The 22,550-nt window shown below is 39.4% G+C and overlaps 1 protein-coding gene across 3 annotated transcripts in view; it reads left to right on the top strand.

The window, feature by feature from the left end:
- LRCH3 (leucine rich repeats and calponin homology domain containing 3) overlaps positions 1-22,550 on the top strand; it is a 118,792-nt gene that overhangs the window by 91,926 nt on the left and 4,316 nt on the right. Inside the window, exons 15-20 of one of the 3 annotated variants that reach the window (XM_021692383.2) lie at positions 3,050-3,121; positions 5,887-5,935; positions 6,446-6,553; positions 8,287-8,405; positions 9,017-9,154; positions 17,353-17,430. In XM_021692383.2, the coding sequence (XP_021548058.2) occupies positions 3,050-3,121; positions 5,887-5,935; positions 6,446-6,553; positions 8,287-8,405; positions 9,017-9,154; positions 17,353-17,430 (564 nt within the window). The remainder of the gene's footprint in view (positions 1-3,049; positions 3,122-5,886; positions 5,936-6,445; positions 6,554-8,286; positions 8,406-9,016; positions 9,155-17,352; positions 17,431-22,550) is intronic. The other 2 variants (XM_044914343.1, XM_044914345.1) reach the window with 2 other exon arrangements.

Below are 22,550 nucleotides of genomic sequence, written 5' to 3'. Positions count from 1 at the left end.
CCTAACTTTCTTTTTTTTTAGAGAGGGAGTGGGGGAGGGACAGAGGGTGAGCGAGAGAATCTTTTTTTTTTTTTTTTTAAAGATTTTATTTATTTATTTGACAGAGAAAGACACAGCGAGAGAGGGAACACAAACGGGGAGTGGGAGAGGGAGAAGCAGACTCCCTGCCGAGCAGGGAGCCCGATGCGGGACTCGATCCCGGGACTCCAGGATCATGACCTGAGCCGAAGGCAGTCGCTTAACCAACTGAGCCACCCAGTCGCCCAAGAGAGAGAATCTTAAGCTGACTCCACTAGCACAGAGCCCAACGTGGGCCTCGATGCAGGGCTCGATCTCGTGACCCTGAGATCATGACATGAGTCGGACACTTAACCGACTGAGCCACCCAGGCGCCCCAAGTCCTAACTTCTTAACATGGCCTAAAAGCTCCTGGTGGTAGCCCGTTTCTACCTCACAACCTTTTGCAGATGCAGTTTCCCTCAGCATGGACTGCATCTCCCTCCCTGCATATACCCCTTGGTTAATTCCTTCTCATCTATCAGGTATCAGCTTAAATTTCACACCTTTAAAATGGCTTTTCTGCAACCCACAACCCCCAAATCAAATTTGTCTCCACTGTCATTTTTCTCATCCTAGTACTTTTAGGTGGGCATTTATTGTTTTATATCTCTTCCCTATTAGACTGCAGGCTGTAAGCTTCCTGGGCACAGGGATATTCTCTGTTGCAATTACCTATGTATACTCAGTCCCTATCATTGTCCCTGGGACATATTAAGTGCTCAATAAATATTTCCTGAATGAGCACATAAATGCTATGTATGTAATAATCGCTCATTAAATTGTTTCGTGATGAAAAGGTCTGATGATATAGCAAGGCATAAATATTGGATTTGATTTAAAGACCTTAAAGTATAGGATTTGAAATAACTATTAGTGGTGCTTAATATCCATGACAAACATTCTCTTAGGGCTGCCCTTCAGGCGTCCGCTGCTTTCATCTATATCCCACTGCATCTGTGTATCATCTCAGAATCTAGAGACAGTCAAGACTCATTTTACTTCCTCTTCCCTCCACTCCTTTTGTCCTCCTTTGACAATGTAGTGGCTTTTAGCCTTTTCATGTTTGGGATTTACAGTAATTCCAGTACATTTGGTTATAAAGAGGCCCAGGAATACTGAAGAGGTGAAGCGTACACGGTGTATAACTGTTTTCACAGTCCTGTTCTTTGGTATATTTCCTTCATTTTTTTCTGCTTTAAGATAGATTAGGTTGCAGTGTTACCCTTTTTTTTTTTTTTTTTGCCAACCCCCCCACAAAAGAAACATTGCTATCTATCAGCTGTCTTATAAAAATAACTGTATCTATTTTATAGATCATCTACACACCTTTTTCTAAACACCCACATGTGTTTAAGTTGATTTATTCCATGATTCACATATTTGTGATCCTAGTTTACATTTTTTAAAGCTATTTAACTTATAAAGGCTTTAATATATTTAAGCCTTTGGCATTTTGTTGTTTTAATAGGTACAGTCTTATCCAATGCCCTTTGTAAAAGTCCTGTCTTCTTTGATTTCTACTCTTTACCAAATTAAAAAACTGTCACGTTTTGCACAGTTTTATCTATAATCAAAATTCTGTACAGTAGATTCTAATGACATTGTCTCTAGTTATACCTCTAATTTACCTAATAGATACAGCTAATATTTCTAGTTGTGTGTACGTTGGTGAAAAGATCAAGGATTCAAAGAAAAGGAAAATTCCACTCACCCTCTTACAGGTCATTTGGGCACAGAGGCAGAAATAAAATTCATCCTTAAGGTGTGATGCAGAATCCTCCTATCCTGTTTTCTCACATCAGAGCTGTTACACTGAATATATATATATATATATATGTATGTATAATGCCAAGGCAATATATATATATATATATGTATATCAAATTTGGATTAACATTGAAGAAGCACTGTTCTTACTCATGCCAGTTCTGCTCATTTGACATGAGCTCCTCAACTGTGTTTCTTTCCCCATCATAGGCAGAGCACAGGACTTCCTAGTTTTGTTTCTAAGGTGATTATGCTCAAAAATTTTGATGTTCTCAGTTTTAGTTCTGCATAAGATCCTTTTAATAAATCATGCCTGCTTTTTTTTTTTGGTTGTCACATGATCATTTATGAAAATATTTTCCTTTGTAGTTCTTAACTAGCTGGGCATTTCGCTACACCACTGTTGATGTCATGTATGATGTAATGAGGGCACCTGCGGCCATCAACATTGCAGCCCAGAGACTGGGCAGTCCCCAGGATCTCGTTAATGGTTCCAGAGAGTTCTGTAGCTAAAGATCGGTGCCACGTCGGTCAGGCCGTATTGACAATCTCATCAAAAGTGATACCTACTCTGCTTTATATTGTTCTGCTTGTTTCTGTCTCTTGATTCCTTGAGGGCTTTAATAATCAGGGCAGAGGCAGAAGGTACCACTTCCATCTGAGCACCTCTGTCCTGAACGGTCGGTTGGTCAGTTGCGCTATAATCCTCAGACCTTTGCAGTCACTGGTTGCCTTGGCATTGTCATCACCAAGCTTTGTTGGAGACAGACCCATAGGGCTACCCTTGGGGGCCAGGGCAGACGGGGCACTGACTTCCCCAGCTGTATACCTCAGGTATACAACTTTGCTGTCCTTGGGCTCGAGCTTAGGCGGCATGCTGGAGGCAGCTGGTGTTGGATGAACCCGGATTCAAGATGACTGAAAAGAGTTGCACCTTGGCCTCCTGAGAGCCGACAGCCAAAAGCCCTTTCATTTCTTGATTAATGTGGTATGAGGTATTGAAATAGTTTACATTATACAAGTGGGAAAACTATTTTAGAAGTTATGCGTTTTGTCCCCCCAAGTATTCTTTCTGCCCTATCAGTATCTTAGTAAACCATTTGAAAGTTTGTCCATGACCTTTCCTTTTCTAATTTCATTGACCAGATCTGCCCTGCCTGCCTGACGTTTTGCTAACATGAATGCTGCCTTCTGTTTCTTCTCTTTCTCTTTTAAAATTTAGTCGCTGTCAGGGTTGAATCAAGTGGGCTGTGCTGCTACCCTGCCTCATTCTTCTGCCTTCATGCCTATTAAGGTATCTCTTGTTACTGTAATGCACCAGGAGCTTTGGGGAGGGGTTGTGCATGGGAGCTCTTAAATTTTCCAATAGATTGGTCCAATGGCAATGTAAAATCTAGGAGTGCGTGAAATATCTGTAAGCTTATAAAACTATTTGTGAGTTTAACATTAATTTTGCTTGAAATTTTTGAAAGATTTACTGTGCTGGAAACACTCACAGAGCCTGCATTAATTCTTTATATGGAGATTCTGTTTGAAATATCATTCTGATGTTCCTATCAAAGGTTATTTTTTTGTCATGAGTTGCTTTACTTTGGTTGATAAATAATGTCAAATTAATTCTGTTGTCTGATAGGCATGCAAAATAATTTCAGTCCCAGTCTCCAAAAGTGTCACTGCTAAAACCCTCTCATAGTAGAGGTCAACAAGCTGTGGCCCCGAGGCCCCCTGGATTTGTAAATAGTTTTATTGGCAGCGCCACCCCCATTTGTTCCTGTCTGGTCTATGGCTGCTTTCAAGCTTACCAGCAGAGTTGGAATATGGCCTGCAAGCCTGAATAAAGAGCTTGTGGTATTTTATTTTTTGAAGGCCTGTAGGAATGGTAATTCCATATATATCATATGATATATAAGAAATTCTTAATAACCTTCACTGTTAGAAGGTTCTTCACTTGTCTAACTTAGATCTCCCCCCCTGTGGTATACACTTCTTTCTTCTTTTCTTTCCAGTGTGGAGATTTTCTAGTTATTTAGCAGTCTTTATGTAAGAGTCTTTATATTTGAAAACTATTACGATGCTGCCCTTGTCTTCTCACTGTATAAATTCTGGTCATTTTATGTGCCTTTCTCAGTCTCTTAATCCTTTTGAGCTTTCTCAAGTTCTCTGCCTTCCATTTTGGCTCCACAGTCCCCAACCAGAAACATACCCTTCACTCGAGCCCACCTGGCGCTGAGCAAGAAACAAGGCTTTTCACGTCTTCCTCTGAGCATTAGGTTGGCTTTTCTCATTTTGCTCAGTATCCATTGTAATTCTCAGATGTTTCTGTTATACTCCTAAATGATCATTAACTCCTACATCTTGTATCCTGTTTTTCTAAATACTTAATTTTGCTTTTTGAACATTTTTACTTCTCTGATTTACCAGAATACTTTCAAATTGTTGCATCATGTCCTTCTAAATGCTAGCCCCAACTTTATAACATCTGTAAACCTGATAAACCTTCTCTCTAGTCGTTATTGAAGATGCTACACATAGCTGGATGACTTCTGTGAAGAAACTTTATAATTCTCTTCTATGTTGACCCTTTGCTAGCCTTTCTCAGCTAGGTTCCTTATTTGAATGACAACACAGAAAATTGAGGGATTGTTCTCAAAATCCTCTCAAGGAAGGTGTTTAGTATAGGAGATGTATAGGAGAGAAGCTAATTCATTACACGCAATGGATACCTTAGGGCATTGGAGCTTATTCTCTCCCACAATCATAGTTGAAAAAGGCCAAATCTGAATGTGCCAACCATTGTGTGATTAAGTCTAACTTTCTATTTGTCCAGACCTGCTGCAGTGTAAATGATTAGTTTGAAAAGACTATATTTTTTGGTTTCCCAGTTACTTTACAGCAGGTATATATTTATATATATTTAGGCAAAGGTTTATTTCTTTTATTGCTTAACCAGACAAGTAAAAGTCGAGTTCCTGTCAATTTCTGGTTTTTGCTCCAGTTCTCCAAGAGTTCTCAAATATAGTTCATGGCCTCTAAATGATTTGAACTAATTATCTTCATATCCTAGAATGCAAGTCACTTAGATTTCTAGTTTCAATCAAAGTACATTTTAAAAATCATCATTCTAGGGCGCCTGGGTGACTCAGTCGTTAAGTGTCTGACTTCGGCTCAGATCATGATCCCAGGGTCCTGGGATCTAATCCCACATCAGGCTCCATGCTCGGTGGGGAGCCTGCTTCTCCCTCTGCCAGCCACTCCCCCTGCTTGTGCTCTTTCTGTCTCTCTCTCAAATAAATAAATAAAATCTTTAAAAAAAATCATTCTGCTAGTTAAAAAATGTATCTTTATATCATGAAGTTATATTTAATTTATTAAGTCTAGATGACAAGGCCTGGAAAATTGTTACTCTAGCTTTTCTTGATTCTACTCCCCTGCCAAGTCTTCAGTATTGTTAGCCCATCCAGCCAACACTTCTTTTTAAGTTAGGTTATTACATTTCTCTTTTTTATTAAACTCTATACATGTTGAGCTAGCTCTTCCTCCTTTTTATAGTTCCCTTTGGTCAATGAAGTAAAAACATCTTGGACTCAAATGCTAGACTGAAAATACAGCTATCCATCATCTTTAAACACCTTATTTCCTAATTGAAATGAAGAGACCTTCATCATTTTTTTCTTAATACATTAAATTTTACTCTAGGGGGAGAAAAATAATTCAGAAACTATACCAGAAAATGAAATTATAAAATGAAATTACTCTCCCCTATACATTTTCCAGTAAAATTTTCTGCCCTAGGATGATCATTCTTCATAGTCCTAGGAAAGACCTATTAGACTATCTTTAGGGAATGCATTTTACATAAACCTCGTATCCTGTAGAAGTAAATGAAAAGTTTGGCCTTAAAACAATGTACAAAATTAATCATTACACCAAATTCTCATTTCTAGACTTAATTTTGAAGGAGAGTTTCCTGATTTTTTTACTTTTATCTCAGGTAATCATAAATGTGGAAAGTACCCTTTCTTGAATAATAATTATTGATATATCTCTGTTTCTCCACAGAATGATGACAGATCTAATGCCATAGCAAGTTCACCTACAACAGAAACAGGTAATAGACACAAAGGTATAATTAACCACATCAAGAATAATTTTTACCAGGACTTTCTTGATAATTACCTCTAGGCTAGCTGTGGTTTCCTTTTCTGAGAGGAGAAACCAGACCCCAAATTGAGAACTTCCTGCACATTTTCCATTTTTTAATTCAACTGGTTGTTCAACTACTCAGCCATTTGATATGAGCCTATGAGCATGAGCTAGCAGGGCTATACGTTCCCAACAAGAGAATCTATTCAGTATAGTAACATTCGTTCTGCCTTTATTGATACAGCAAAAATAACATGACAGTTAAAAATACATACAAGCAGCCTTCCTGATTTCAAGGTTAGTTTTCTGTACCCAATTTTGTATTAATAAACAAAATTATCATCTTATTTCATTACCAGGTTTAATTTGATCTTTGTACCATTTATTGAACTTTTGTGACATGTGTGTCTGTTGTTATATTTAATTTTTTTTTCCATCTCCTTTAATCTTATTTTGCTTTTCCATGCTGATGTAGTTCATCATTGCCCTGCATATTCTTTTCCTGCTGCTATTCAGAGAAACCAGGCCCAGCGCCCTGAAAGCTTCCTTTTCCGAGCAGCTGTCGGGGCAGAAGCAAATAAAGGTAGGTCACAGTGACTAAAAAGTGGGGGGGTACTCTATATAACAACATTAACTATTATATGCTTTTTAACTTCGGCCCTGAGATGTCACTTTGGCAAAAGCTTTAAACTCTGCATTCGTCTGTGATCTCACTAACATTAAAGCAGGAGAATCTTGTTTGAATTTCTTAGTACCACCCAAAGGAGGTTACAGGTTTGAACAAATAAAATACTCTTTCAGGGCTTTAGGGAATGTTTCTCTTCTCTGTATTTAGCTCTTTTTCAGATTTTTCTGTTGATAAAAGCTGTTTTATGTGTTCTTAAATGAATCAGTAATTTTTTTTTTTAAGATTTTATTTATTTTTTGAGAGAGATAGAGAGATCACAAGCAGGAGGAGGGGCTGAGAGAGAGAGGGAGAGGGAGGAGCAGACTCCCTGCTCAGCAGGGAGACTGACACAGGACTTGATCCCAGGACCCTGAGATCATGACCTGAGCCGAAGGCAGATGCTTAACTGACTGAGCCACCAAGGTGCCCAAGTAATTCTTTTTTTTAAAAATGTACTCAGTCTAATGTTTCTTAGTTAGTATGACATACATCTGCCTGGCCTCCAAAGAAGTTACCTGGAAGTAGAAACAGACATTTCAAGTCAAAAATAACTACTTTTAGTGTAACTGATAGATGCCCTCACAGTGAGATTTAAAATCAAACCAGAGTTGCACTGCAGGTGGGATTGTAAATCAGTATGGAAAACTGTTTACATTATCTAATAATGTTGACATTTGTATCCTATGACCAGCAGTTTTACTTTCTGAAATACGTAAACACATATACCAGAAGATATGTACAAAAATATTTATAGCAACGTTATTCATAATAGCCCCAGAGTGTCCATTAATGATGCAGTGGATAAATAATTGTGGCGTATCTGTATAATGGGATACCATATAAGCAGTAAAAGTGAACAAATAAATATATATAACAATATGAATAAATCTCATAAACAGTGTCAATCAGACAAAACCAAGGACAGAAACATACATACATACAGTACAGCTTCACTTATTGAAAGTTCAAAACTAGACAAAACTAATCTATGGTATTACAAGTCAAGTACATAGTTAAAACCTGTGTCGTTAGGGGCGCCTGGGTGGCTCAGTCGTTAAGCGTCTGCCTTCGGCTCAGGTCATGATCCCAGGATCCCGGGATCGAGCCCCGCATCGGGCTCCCTGCTCGGTGGGAGGCCTGCTTCTCCCTCTCCCACTCCCCCTGCTTGTGTTCCTGCTCTCGTTATCTCTCTCTCTGTCAAATAAATAAATAAAATCTTAAAAAAAATAAAAAACTGTGTTGTTAGAAGTAACCTTTAGGTACTGATGGGCAGGGAGCATGAGAGGGACTTGTGGGTGTTGGTAATGTTGCATTTATTGACCTGATTGTGTCCACTTTGTGATAATAATTTATTGAGCTGCTTGCTTACGATTTGTGTAATTTCTGTATGTCTGTTATTTTTCAATAAAAACATTTTTAATCAAACAAAACTAGTTGAACTAAGTGGGTAATGGACATTTGGTCATTTTTAACAGCATTCTCCCTATTAGTGCGTATATTTGAAACTTTTCATAATAAAAACTGTTTTTTAAGAGTCAGTCCAGAAGTGGGAAGTGCTGTACTTGTGAGGAACCTATGACCAGGTGCATCTAAGTATTTTTCGAGTGCTAGCAATTGCCTTTCAGTCTTACATATTCATGTTTTTTTAGGTCATGCTTCACCACTTCTTTCATCTTCTGCACCTACCACTGATTCTGCAGATCCCAAAATGAGACCGAATTCAAGACCGAGAGAAGAAGAGCTGGAATTAATAGATCAACTACGGAAAGTGTGTACATTATCTTTGAATTACACTTTTGCAGTATTATTGCTGGAGCCCATAATCCTGCAGTCACTTGTTCATTTGGCTTAACAGTTTTCAACAGAATCAACAAGTGCCCATTGTGTGATAAACATAAAAGAGATTTTGCTATTAAGGACATTCTTTTCAGCTTTTACTAGGAAAACGAAATGGGTTATTCTATAAAGCTCAATTCCTAGCCCTCATTTAAAAATTTTTCTGCCTCATGTAAGGAAATCTTGTAAGAGTCATAATAATTTATATGTGTGGACACAAGTACATAGACCTATAACATCACATGTAGTGTTTATTTTATTTTGGAATTGAAAGAGAATCTAGTTCTTTTGTATTTTTAGTCAGAAAATTGTAAATGAATTTCTCGTGTATTTTGCACATACTGTGGCCTGGCTGCCATATGTATCTATCAGATCTCCTTAAGTTACTGGTTTGAGATAGAAGGATAAAATAGGGATTATGGTAGTTAAGTTATTTGCTTTTTATCTGATTCCTAATTAAATATATTTCATTGTAACTCCATTATGTCCTCCGTGTCAGCTTCTCTTCAAGTTAACATGTTACACATTTTCCTGGTTTTTTAGCATATCGAGTACCGACTGAAAGTATCACTGCCTTGTGATCTTGGAGCAGCTCTAACCGATGGTGTTGTCCTTTGCCATTTGGCCAATCACGTGCGGCCTCGATCTGTCCCCAGCATCCACGTCCCCTCACCAGCTGTAGTAAGTATATCATGCTAAAAAAAAAAAAAGCTGGCTTTTCATCAGACATTTATTATGTACAATGGCAGGCATTATGCAGAATACTCGGAATACAAATATGAATAGTCCAGTCCCTGTCTTCCCAGGTCTCAATTCTACTAGAGAAAAAGTCAGCATGGAAACAATAATTAAAGAGCTATGTAAGAGGTTGCTGTAGGAATACAAAAAAGGGACCACTTAACTCTGCCTGGAGAGTTCAGGCAAGCCTGCCCAGAGGAGGTAGAATTTGAACTAGTTCTTAAAGTATGAGTAGGAATTTGCCAGCATAGGGGCGCCTCACTGGCTCAGTCAGTAGAGCATGCAACTCTTGATCTCGGGGTCGTGAGTTTGAGCCCCATGTTGGGCATAATGGTATTGAGAAAATTGGACCGCAACATGCAGAAGAATGAAATTGGACCACTTTCTTACAGCATACATAAAAATAAAATCAAAATGGATGAAAGATCTAAATGTGAGACGGGAATCCATCAAAATCCTAGAGGAGAACACAGGCAGCAACCTCTTCGACCTCAGCTGCAGCAACTTCTTGCTAGACACATCTCCGGAGGCAAGGGAAACAAGGGCAAAAATGAACTATTGGTACTTCATCAAGATAGAGATTACTTTTTTTTTTTTTAAGATTTTATTTATTTATTTGACAGAGAGAGAGAGAGAAACACAAGTAGGGGGAGTGTGAGAGGGAGAAGCAGGCTTCCCGCAGAGCAGGGAGCCTGATGCGGGGCTTGATCCCAGGACCCTAGGATCATGACCTGAGCTGAAGGCAGACGCTTAACGACTGAGCCATCCAGGTGCCCTGAGATTACTTTTAAAAAAACAAATAAATAAAATGACTCAGAAGATTATTAAAAAAAAAAAAAAAAAGGAATTTGCCAGCATAACAGAAAGGGGGTAAAGGCATCCTGGGCATAATATGCCTAGGTTCAAAAGATAGCAACAATCGTGGCATATTCAAGGAATTCTTAAGTTGTTTAGAATAGATGGTGCACAATATGTGGTTACAGATGGTGGGAGGTATAGCTAAAGAGGTAAGCCCAGGGCCACGTAATAAGGGCATTATGTACCATGTCAGGATAAACTTTATTTAGAAGTTTATCTTAGTGTAGACAAAAGAATTTGAGGAAGAAAATGTGATAATAATTGCAGTTTAGAATGATGAATCTATTCTGGGAGTGGAATTGACATGATCTAGTGACGAACTTTGGGTGGAAGATGAGGGAGAATATGCATTCAGGATGACTGGCAGGTATTCTTTAGACTGCTGGTTAGATCTAGAAGTCAGTATCAGGATGGTAACCCACAAAAGAAGGAGCAAGTTTGGGGTTGACACACTCTCCTTTTTTTTCCCCCTTCAAATTTTCATTACAAGAATTTTAAACCTTCAGAAAAGTTGAAAGAATAATACGAGGAACACTCTTAAAGCATCTACCTAGATCTGACACTTATTTCATTTTGCAGTCTTGCTGTGTGTGTGTGTGTGTGTGTGTGTGTGTGTTTCAATTGCACTATTTAAAAGTTGTGGATAGGGACACCTGGGTGGCTCAGTAGGTTAAGCATCTGCCTTCCACTCAGGTCATGATCCCAGGGTCCTGGGATCGAGCCCCATGTCGGGCTCCCTGCTCAGCGGGGAGCCTGCTTCTCCCTCTGTCTGCCGTTCTCCCTGCTTGTGCTCTCTCTCTCTCTGACAAATAAATAAAATCTTTTTTAAAAAAAAGTAAAAGTTGCAGATAATATAAAACTTTATCTTCTGCATATTTCAGAGAACTGTTGTAAGCCACCTTGCTCTTTTCTGTAGCCTATAGCCAGTGACTGACTGACATGGGAGCTGAGCCCTCCTGCCTTGAGGTGGGAGTGAGGTGTTGATTAACATTACGATGCTTCCTGTGGGATCAGGCTGAAAGAGAAGGGAATCTAGTGAGCCACTAGCAGCCAGTGGGAGTGGGGGTAGAAGGTAAGTATGGATCCACAGACTAGATAAAGTGTTACTGGGTAAAGCACCAACAGCATCCCTCAGCTATATTCACATTTCCCCAGTTGTTCTAAGAATATCTTTCATAGCTGTGCTCCCTCCTTTCCCTACACCCAGCATACACACACACACACAATATAATCAAGCTTACACACACACACACCCAGAATATAATCAAGCTTACACACACACACACACACACCCAGAATATAATCAAGCTCACCAAGGATGCTATTCATTTGTAACGTGCTTAAAACATTGTCTAAACTCTCAAAAGGTTTGACCTCATCTCATTTTCTGGTCATTTGTTATTATTTAGCAGGCACTTCCTGTTACAAATTCTTTACTCAAATTGCAGTTGTATGTAGGCCTATAGATGCCCACTTCTGGACATTCAGCTTGCTGCCTGTCTAATACGAATCATTTATCCCTCCCAAGGACCTTGTATTCTTCTAATTATAAAAGCTGCTTTGTTACCAGAGTCCCAACGGGGATGATGTGGCCGTATCCCCTCAGGCACACGCACAAATAGAGGGTTGCATTTGCTTCTAAGGAAAATTGGTAGCCGCTTTTTATTTAGTGACCTCTGACAACAGGCCTTCAGTTTCGCGTAGAAGAGGCAGAGAGGAACAGTAGCCCTACCAAAGTCAGCTGGGCTCCCAGAGACTGGAAAGACTTGGTCCTGGTCCTAAAGGTGGTGATTAAGAGAATAGGAATTGATGTACTATTTGGCAACACCAGTAAGGAAAGGGTTTATTCATACTTTGCATTCCTGTTTCTGTCAACTGAGTTCAGGGGGAAAAAATTGTTTTAATGATTTGAAAAAAGGACAAATCTGTCATTTTTCATTTCCAGAGGGAATACATGGGAAGTAGCAAACAGCTAATATACAAAGTGGAATTTGAGAGTGAGGGTGACTGAGGTTCTTTACATTGATGACCAGAAAACAGTGCCTTCCATGTAAGAATGTAAAATCCATATAGGAAAAATAAAACTATTTTACAAACACTTAACTGCCTAAAGAAATGAAACACGTGGATCTTCTTGTTAGTCAAAGAAATACGGGTATAACATGAGATGAGAGAATTTAAAACTTGCTAGTGAAGTCAACAACAAAACTTAACTCATCCAGTGCCAGGCATTCGGCCAGGACAAAAGGTATAAGATGAGTTACAAGTGGTCCAATCTCTCAAGAACATTAATTTCTCTTTTAAAAACCGAAAAACAAAAGAAGTCTTTTTTTTTTTTTTCAAGATTTTATTTATTTATTTGACAGAGAGAGACAGTGAGAGAGGGAACACAAGCAAGGGGAGAGAGGGAGAAGCAGGCTTCCTGCCAAGCAGGGAGCCCGGTGTGGGGCTTGATCCCGGGATCCTGGGATCATGACCTGAGCCGAAGGCAGACGCTTAATGACTGAGCCACCCAGGTGCCCCAAAAGAAGTCTTTCATGAAATATCTTTGACATTTAAAAGCAAGTGGGCCTATTAAGGGGCTCCTGGCTGGCTCAGTCAGTAGAGCGTGCAACTCTTGATCTCCGGATAATGAGTTCAAGCCCCACACTGGGTATTGAGATTACTTTTTTTTTTTTAAAGAGTTTTTATTTATTTATTTGACAGAGAGAGAGTTAGCGAGAGCAGGAACAGAAGCAGGGGGAGTGGGAGAGGGAGAAGCAGGCTCCCCGCCAAGCAGGGAGCCCGATGTGGGGCTCGATCCCAGGACCCTGGGATCATGACCTGAGTCGAAGGCAGACGCTTAACGGCTGAGCCACCCAGGCGCCCCTGAGATTACTTTAAAAACAACACCACCACCACTCAGGTAGGCCTATTAAATAAAACTGTTTAAGAGAGAATTTTTTTTATTAATAAATGACCTATAAAGTTAAGAGAAACAAATACTAACACTTCCCAAATTATAACATTTGGGGGTAGAAAACAAGTGGACTTTGAGTCAACCAGTTGAAAATTGTTCAGCATTTTAATGAAAAGCAAAAACAAACACAAAAAAACAGACCAAAAAACCCTACTTTGAAATTGTGATAGTGATTTTATAAATAAGTCAATATTGTGTTAATGGAGTTTCTGTTCTAGTACTCGATTTCAGTATAAATATTTACATCTACTTTTCCTTCCTATGGATTGCCTTCCTTTGTATTAGGCTATATTGCTTCCTTTATTTTGTTCTTCTGACCATACAGAGAGCTTTGTAACTTACTTTCTTAGTAGAAGTTTTTTTGTAGGGAGAATATAAAATTAAAGCCACATACAAATGAAAAACCATAGCAGTTTCTTTATGGCTGCATTAAAGCATGATTTATTGTAACTCTTTGAAAAGTGGCTAATTACAACTCTGAGTATATAACTTAAAAAAGCACTTTCTTGATATATTTTAAGAACCAGGATTTCTTTCCCCCAATTCAAAAAAAAAAATGACCCCTCATTATAAGGGGAGGTCTTATGTCCAAGTATTTCAAAAGAAACGCAGAAAGTCAGGTGTGTTTGCAAATAATAGGTTATAATTCATCTTTCTTTGTTATTTTGGGAGGGTCAGTGATGTTTGATAAACTGCTGTTTGGTTTAATAGGTGTTGTGTAGTACAGTTCACATTCTTAGAAATGTACCAGTGAATCATATCAAAAACCACTAAAAATATTGTAATATGACAACTCACTGAATAAACCATATCACCAAGGTACATGACCTGAAAAACTTCTGAATCATTTCAAGTTTCAGAATAGTGGGAAATTGTTTATTTCTTCTTCCTTTTGGTATAGATTATGCTCTTGTTGAAATTACTTTGTTCTCCAAAACCTGCATAAGATTTCTTATTCAGATCAGGCTGTACATTAAAGAGTTAGAACAGGCTATACACAGCTCTCCAAAACCATATGTTGTGTCATCCAAACTTCTGGAAAAGCTTGTGGGGTTAGCAGGTTCTGTGAGACTTGACTTAAGGCAAAATCATGAGTTCTTCTGCACTCCAGAGTGATAAGGTATCTATAGCGTGGGTCCTTTGGACTAGCCATTCTGTTGGACACATTTGTAGCCTGGGATCAAGCATTCCTAGGGCTCTTTGGGCTCCATGAACTCCCTAATTTGCGTGCATGTGTATTCTTCTCCAGAGTAGATTCACAAACTTTCACCAGACTGTAAGGCGTTTGATCCCATTTATGAAATACTGTTCTGCATCCCTGGAATTTGGATAAATGCTAAAGGAAGAAATGACTGGGGAGAGAGCTGATTGTTCCTCCTTCCTCTTCATCTTCATCTGTCAGAACCCTGCTGTCTACAGGGGAAATCTCAAAGGACATTTTCTCTTTGGCTGCCCCCCCCCACATCCCCACCCCCAGCAAACACAGAGACATCTTTTATGTCTTGGGGTGCTAGTAGCCTTCATGGAGGTGATGTTGAGTTGGTTTCCATGATCACTGTTCTGAGCCTTTTCTTTTTTTTCTGAGATGGGGGTGATTCCTGGACCAGTTTTAACTTAGCAACATGAATTCCATCCTTTTAGCCTTTCTTTTGCATAGAAACCAAGTTGTTGTTCTTCCTATGTAGTCAGACCTATCTCACTCTCCCCTCCCATGGATGTTGGCATCTGAATGGTGGAATTTCCGAAATTCAGGGGTTTTTCTTTTGTAGAATGAAATTCCCAGTCCCTTTCTTTTGCTGAAGTCCATGGTGCCCTTTTCACACACCCCCAGCCTTCCCTCCCAAACTCAGATCAACATACTAGTTTGCTTATTAGCTAAGGTCCCTTGGTAATAAACAGAAGCTAGTTACATGGTTTCTGTGTCCATTTTTACAGGCAGAAAGGGAAACTGGTATAGGGAGAGGGAATTTCTAGCCAATGAAAAATTCTCCTAAGTACAAAGCAGTTGTCTTATGTTTATTTGCCCAACTTCCCTTAAAATTAAGCCCTTGTCCTAATAGCTTTCACCACAGTGACTTTTCCTTTGTGCCTCAGTTTACCTTACGTCTCCCTCTTTAGCCAGGAATTGAGAAGACCACAGCATCGCTGGTACAGTGAACACCCTGCTCTTTCACATGTAAAAGGTTGGAAGAGAAGGAGCCCGGCTCCAGTGTGAGTTAGCCAGTATGAACCCCCATGGTGGTTTTTCTCCTGTTAAGTAGATCATGAGTCTACCATTTATGTTTCACTCTCTTCTAAAAAAACAGAAAATAGGGGCGCCTGGGTGGCTCAGTTGGTTAAGCGACTGCCTTCGGCTCAGGTCATGATCCTGGAGTCCCTGGATCGAGTCCCGCATCGGGCTCCCTGCTCCGCGGGGAGCCTGCTTCTCCCTCTGCCTCTCTCTCTCTCTCTGTCCCTCATGAATAAATAAATAAAATCTTTAAAAAAAAATAAAAATAAAAATAAAAAAACAGAAAATAAAAAAACTTTCTTACCTCAATGATGAACAGCTTGGCAGAGGCAAGAATGGGCGCTCTCTTAGAAACCTAATTCCTGTCCTCTTTCTGGACCTTTTTGAGTTTTTCAATTTGAAATTTAAAACTTATTATTGGAGTGCCTGGCTGGCTCGGTCAGTGGAGCATGCAAGTCTTGATCTCACTGTTGTGAGTTTAAGCCCCACACCGGCTGTAGAGATTACCTAAAAATAAAATCTTTAAAAAATTTTTTGTAAATTTATTTTCACTTAAACTTTTTTTTAAAGATTTGTTTATTTTAGAGAGAGAGGGCGTGCGAAAGCAGGGCAGGGAGGAGGGGCAAAGGGAGAGGGAGAGAGAATCTCAAGCAGACTGCCTTCTGGGTGCAGAGCCGATGCAGGGCTTGATATGACCCTGAGACCATAACCTGAGCCACAATCAGGAGTCGGACACTTAACCGCCTGAGCCACCCAGATGCCCCTTAAAAAAAAATTTTTTTTATTATTATTATTTTCCTTTCATCCCACCTTTTTATTTTATTTTTTTTAAGATTTTTGTTTATTTATTATTTGACAGAGACACAGCGAGAGAGGGAACACAAGCAGGGGGAGTGGGAGAGGAAGAAGCAGGCATCCCGCTGAGCAGGGAGCCCGATGCGGGGCTCGAACCCAGGACCCTGGGATCATGACCCGAGCCGAAGGCAGCTGCTTAACGACTGAGCCACCCAGGCGCCCCCCACCTTTTTATTTTTTATAATAAACGCAGTCCTAGCCCCTGCTACCTTTCTCAGGCCGAGATTAGAGTTCCTCAAACACTATTATATATTTATTTATCTCATTTCCCCTCATCTCGTGACGGAGTATCATATTCCATCTTTGAAGAAAACCCAGGTAAAACCTTTGTTTTCTAGAGGTAGTACAGGCTTCCATCTGCTTACCTGTGTAAAATCTCTAAGGCAGAGTTCGTGCAGACATTCTGCTTCCATGCCTGATGCTTAAACATATTGGAATCCAGCCACGAAATTGAACACTTGAATTTGTTAATCATTCTGGGAAATGGAATTCATATTTCTTCCTTACATTATAACCCATACATAACCCACTAGGTGTAAAACCTTTTCACTTTAGGTCATGTGATACAACTCTGTTGTTAGTAAAAGACCTTTTCAGAAAAACAAGCTAGTTTACTAATTAGAAGTTAGGGAAATTTCCTGCAGGAGATTTGCACCCTTTGGAAAACAGGTTCTTTAATCCAGTCTTTTAAAATTCCAATGTTTAAAAACATTTCAGTATCACCACTGAGTAGAGAGACATGATGCATCGGTAGTATATTTATGAGCAAAAGCTGTTGATTTTTTTTTTTTTAATTATCTTCTTTAGTAAAGATTGCAAGGAAATGAACTAAAGTGTTGACTGTGATTATATTTGAATGATAGGACTGTGGGTAATTTCTTTCCTATCATTACAGATTTTCTTCAGTGTATATTGTTTTAAATGGATAGAAAAATTTAAACAACTATTTCTGTAAAATTTCTCTGTATTTTGCACTTGCCTTACAAAAATCAAAGTAAATTGTCTAAAAGTAAATTGTAAATAAAGTTTTACTGGAATACCTATTTGCTTATATATTGTCTGTGGTTGCCTTGAAGCTCTTAGCAGATCACATGTGGCCCTAAAGACTAACATATTTATTATCTGATCCTCTAGGAAAAAGTTTGTTGACCCTGTGGCCTAGAATGTTGAATTTACAAAGCAGTTGGCAAGAGTATTTTTAAACTTTGGTAGTAACACCACATTTTCCTTCCTTTGTAGCCTAAATTAACAATGGCAAAATGCAGGCGGAATGTGGAGAATTTCCTGGAAGCTTGCAGAAAAATTGGTGTACCTCAGGTAATAAATTTATCATTTCTTATATTGCCTAAATAGGCTTGGGTATTATTTTTCTAAAATTTTTCAGATGTGCAAGTATCTGAAACCTTACAGGACTGGCTTTAAGCGAAGTTGGTATAATTACTAACACGGTGTTGTGTTAACTAGCGTCAGTCAGTGTACTTCTGAGCAGTTTTCCTTAATTATTTCCAAGGACCAAGCAAAGAAGTAATACATGTATAAATTTAAATATATTATAATACTTCAAGCTGAGTAATCAATAGTTATGTTGACATTTTTCTAAACATTCCTACTTGCTGTTTGACTCGTATATATCTTCATACGTAAGAGTCTGGGCTTCAAAATGAGTGCATCTCAGACTGAGAATTCTTCCTTCGGTTTCAGGTTTTTTAACATTTACTTTAATACTTTTTAAAAATGTTTATTTTGAAATAATTTAGGCTTAGAAAAGTGTTGTAAAAATAGCACAGATCTCGAATAGTAACTCCCTGTGCCGCTGTGTACACTTGACCCTGGTTCTGGTACTGCTAACATCATCTACGTAAACATAGTGTGTCATCCAAACTGACCAGCACTGGGACAGTGCTGTTAACTAGATCACAGACTGCGCTCAGATTTCACTAGTTTTTCTACTAAGCTCTAATACTTTGGAATTTAGCACACAAGAGGCCATTTCTAGGCATTTGTCCTGCCCTTGAGATTTACTGTCTCCAGGTTCCTCAGATACAGCTTCCTTGCCCTTTAATAGTACAAGTAGTTAAACTTTATAGATGAGATTAAGAGACATGAACTTGATACACTTTTTATTCGGTTATCCTTTTAAAAACAATTATGTTAAACCAACTAAGCATGGTACTCTTAAAAAATACTGTATTTAATGACATGAGACACAGATCCACTTAAAGAAATAACCACTTGGTGCTATTTGATACTTTGGTTCATTAACCATAACCCTTACAGTTCCTGTCATCCTGTTTGGTGTCCACCCTTCACGAGGAAAAACATGACTCTTTCCTGTCACCTTCTTAATTCTCTATCGCCTTCCCATCAGAACCCCAGGGCTGGCTCCTGGACTCAACCCCAGTGTTGCTCTTGAACTTAAGCCCTTGTCCTAACAGCTTTCACGACAGTGACTCTCCCTTTACGTGGTGCCCTGGTCCTCTCTCTTAGCTAACCTTGTGTTGAGGAGGTCACAGCACCGCTCGTCCCGTGGGCAGCCTTCCCTTTTCAGCCCTTGTACGTGCTGCAAGGTGGAAGAGAACGAGCCCGGCTCCGTAGAGCATCTGCATGAGTCGCAGTGAAGTCCCACGATTGTTTTTTTCCCCTTTTATTAAGTAGATTGTAATTTTATTTATTTTTCACTGTTTTCTTTTGTGGGTTTGTTTTTTTTTAACCCGAGTTATTAAAAGAACTGAAATTTACATTTGCGGTAGTTAGCAAGGATCTTTTTTTGTTCCTGTGGACAAATTCAAAGCAGATTTTTCATTATTATATCCTATTGTTTTCTAAAGGTTCATCATTTCTTTTAGAACAAACCATTTTAAACATAGAGAGCCTTACTTAGTAAGGTTTCTAATCCAATAGCATGCATTTTCTCCATATTAATAAACAGGTTCTGATATTCAGAGGCACACACTAACAGTCGGTCAGTGCTTCCTTCTGTGTGTCGGAAGATGTTCCTACCTGATCATCACATCACACAAGCTTGCCCATGGCCTGCCCCAGTGGTGTACCACCATGTCCTGAATCAAAAGAATGTAGCACAGGTTAGTGCAGGGAATGGGAACGAGAGAAAAGAGAAGAGTCAAAAGAGGCACCACGTAGCTCAGGAGAAGAGTGCTGCAAACATCCCCAAACAGGACGACATGTGAGCACACGCGGCCAGTGTCAAACCCGTTCAAAGTACTGTTCACCAGCTTTACGGTCCTTGTACTTGCATTCCGGGCTTTAGAGAGCCATCATCTGTCTCAGATGTAAAGTCCATACACTGAAGTTTTTTCCCAATGTACCTGCCAACAGTCAGCAAACTACAGTCTGCCTTAAAATGCGCATTTGATTTAGCATTTGCCAAGCAATGGTTAACAGGATTGATTGTGGGCCAGCCTGTCCCTGTTCCTACCAGAGCTGTGCTATGTGAAGGCAGGAAACAGAAAAAAATACAAATTTAAAGGACTGGGTATTTTTCTAGGGTGGTTAGACTGGGGTTCTTAACACATCCTTCCTCCCTCTCGGTCTCCCCAGTCCGAAAGAGGAAGTGGACAATCCCTGGAGGCCCCCTCTTCCTCTCCCCTTCTGCCTTCCACCCAAGTCTCTGCCACCATCACCACCACCACCACCATTTTTAGACAGGTTCCTCGTACACTGCTACTTCTGCTAAAAAATTAGTTATTTACTTAGAACAGAGTGAAGGAAAATGAATAAATACATCGACTCATAGGTTCACAGTGGACTTCTCAGGTCCCTCTGCCCCAGGAGAAAAGCAGAAACCTAGACCTCCTCCTCTTCCTTTGTTCTTCCCTACTTCTGGGTATTCTGACCTGTATCTAAACACCCCCTCTTCTCTTTGACTTGTAAAGAAAATCAGGGATATAATGTCACTTTTGAAAATGTGTAACATAAAACTTATTGTAAATATTTGTCAGAATTCTGTCCAGAGACTATAAAGGTGAACACTTTCCCTTTTCAGTACAAGTTTTGAAGTGTTGATAAGTTCTGAATGAAACACTAAAGAATGAGATGACTCTTGAAAACCTCTGATAAGGCTGGGCATGTGGGTATTCTCTTTATTATCATGCTTTTATTAAGTATGTTACATTCAGAAAACTATAATGGGTGATAAAAAAATGTCTGTTTGAGTCCAACATCTTATGTCCTAGAGTTATTATATGTTATGTGTTAAAGAATATTTTCCTGTTCTCCAGTCCAATTGTGTTTTTATTTACTTATTTAATTTCTTCGTCTGTGAGCCAGAGGGTCTGGGTGATCTGTAAGGCCCCTTACCACTCCAGATTCATTTCGTACATATTAGTAACCTGGACTCGAAGATGGGCTTGACATGATTTTGAGAGAAAGATCAAATCAGTCAGTACACCTGGCCTCCGGGTAGTAAGCTTCCTTGATCCGTAGGCTCTCCTCATTCTGTGGCCCTCCCTGATTTACCTGGCTTTCTCCGAACGCTTCCCTCTCCTCAGCCCACCCCCAGGTTTGGTCCTGCTTTCTGGCCCGTTCTTTTTTTGTTAATAGGGGGGAATGAGCCGGGAAAGAGGTTGTTGCCTGGTCCAGACCTCACCACTTGTAGGCGTCCCACAACCCTGGGCCAGCACCCAGTTCTATTCACCGCACGCTCAGTGTTTTTTTACTGGTCACCAACAAGCCAGTTTTATTCTGTTTAGTAATAAAATCAAGCTCAGCACATGGAGGAGTCTTTGTAGTTCTGTTTTTCAGTATTTTATTTTCATTCCTCATAGTAAAAAATGCTACTAGGTGTGTTTCTCTGAGTATGATTGAGATGATCATGTTGAATTCTATACTCAAATCTGTATTTCTGATCCACTAACTTTGTTTTTCTGTTTTCCTTTCCTGCTCACACTTTGGACAGGACAATCTTTGTTCCCCTTCTGACATCCTTCAGCTAAACCTCCGCGTTAAAAGAACTGTTGAAACACTACTTTCTCTTGGGGCACATTCAGAAGAATCCAGTTTTGTCTCTCTGTCTATCCAGCTTTTGGGTTTTGTGGCATTTTATTGTACTTTAATGTTAACTCTCTGTCTGCTTTATTACTGGATCTTTCCCCTCTAGCTGAAAGATCGTACTCCAGCGATTTTCCACCTCATTCCTGTGCTTGGTGAAGGAGGTTTGTCTCTCTTTACAAAGTATTTACATATGTGCTTTTTTTTCCCTAGCCATCAAAGAGCTAACCAGTAAAGTAGATAAATCCTCCCCTCATATGTCCAGATGAACAGCCCAACACATTAGTAAGCATTGATGATTGCTCACAAGGAGTAAAAGACCAGCATTTTTTCCCCTGGTCTTTTGTCCATTCTCCTGGCCTGTGGCCTTGTTTCTCTTATCATAAGTGCTGAGGTGTCTCTGATACAATTCTGACCTGTTCTTAGAAATCTGACTTAGACCTTTATTTCCAAATGACGTAATAAAATTCCCATGTGGCCATTTTCCAACCTTTTCAACAGCTGCTCATAAGGAAAATAGTTGTACCCTTTCCGGTTGGGGAGGCACTTGGTCACTTAGATCTCTGCATTGAGCTATGCCCTAAAATCCTGAAATCTGCCCATATTGGTAGGCACGGGTCCACCTAAGCATTTAGTGTCTGCACATCTGGAAGCACTGACCGTTTAATCTTAATAATTTTAATTTGATCAGAATGTTCAGTCCAAAGATCAGGTAGGTTCCTTAGATTGCTATTCTGAGTCCACTCTGTACATTTAAAATCGTCCACAAGCAGATGATCTGGAGCTGACCTTTCAGGAGTAGGCACCTGTCCAGATTTACTATGCTTGTTATTAGCTGAGCTTCACCTCTAGAATCCTATTTAGAATCCTATAAATTGAAATTTATGTAATTTCCAATATACTTGAACCATCTTAGTAGGTGAGCTGGTATTGAATAGGCTGTTGAGAAGGTTATATCTGAACAGTAGTAGCAGGTAAAGTATCAGGCAGCAGTCTCTGTTCTGTACCCAAGGCAGTGAGTGGGTATTGTCTTCTTCAGAATGTTTAGTATTTAAGCTGCTAGCCTTAATACTTGAAACTACTTTATGATTGCATTCAGATTCTAGTTCTCATAAATAGGATCTCTGAACATTCAGGAATCTACTGAATTCAAATATGAAGGGAAATTGCAGGGAACATAACACCCTGTTGTAGAAGTCAGCCTGAGGGTCTGGTTGCTTTCATTTTCTTCCATATCAAATGGGACAATTATTTAACACATTAAAAACGTATTTCCTATTAATGCCGAAACACTGAACACTGTGTTGAAAGCCAGTTTTATACAGTAGTAGTACCTTCCAGAGTTTGGGAGGTTTGCTTTGTTTTGATTTTAAGATGTCTTGAGTCAAAGATCATTCAGTTTTGTGGAGTTTTGTCCCTTTAGGAAATAA

This window comes from Neomonachus schauinslandi, chromosome 1 (assembly GCF_002201575.2).
Source record: "Neomonachus schauinslandi chromosome 1, ASM220157v2, whole genome shotgun sequence".
Classification (NCBI taxonomy): domain Eukaryota; kingdom Metazoa; phylum Chordata; class Mammalia; order Carnivora; family Phocidae; genus Neomonachus; species Neomonachus schauinslandi.
This window is presented reverse-complemented; position numbering and strand designations above follow the sequence as displayed.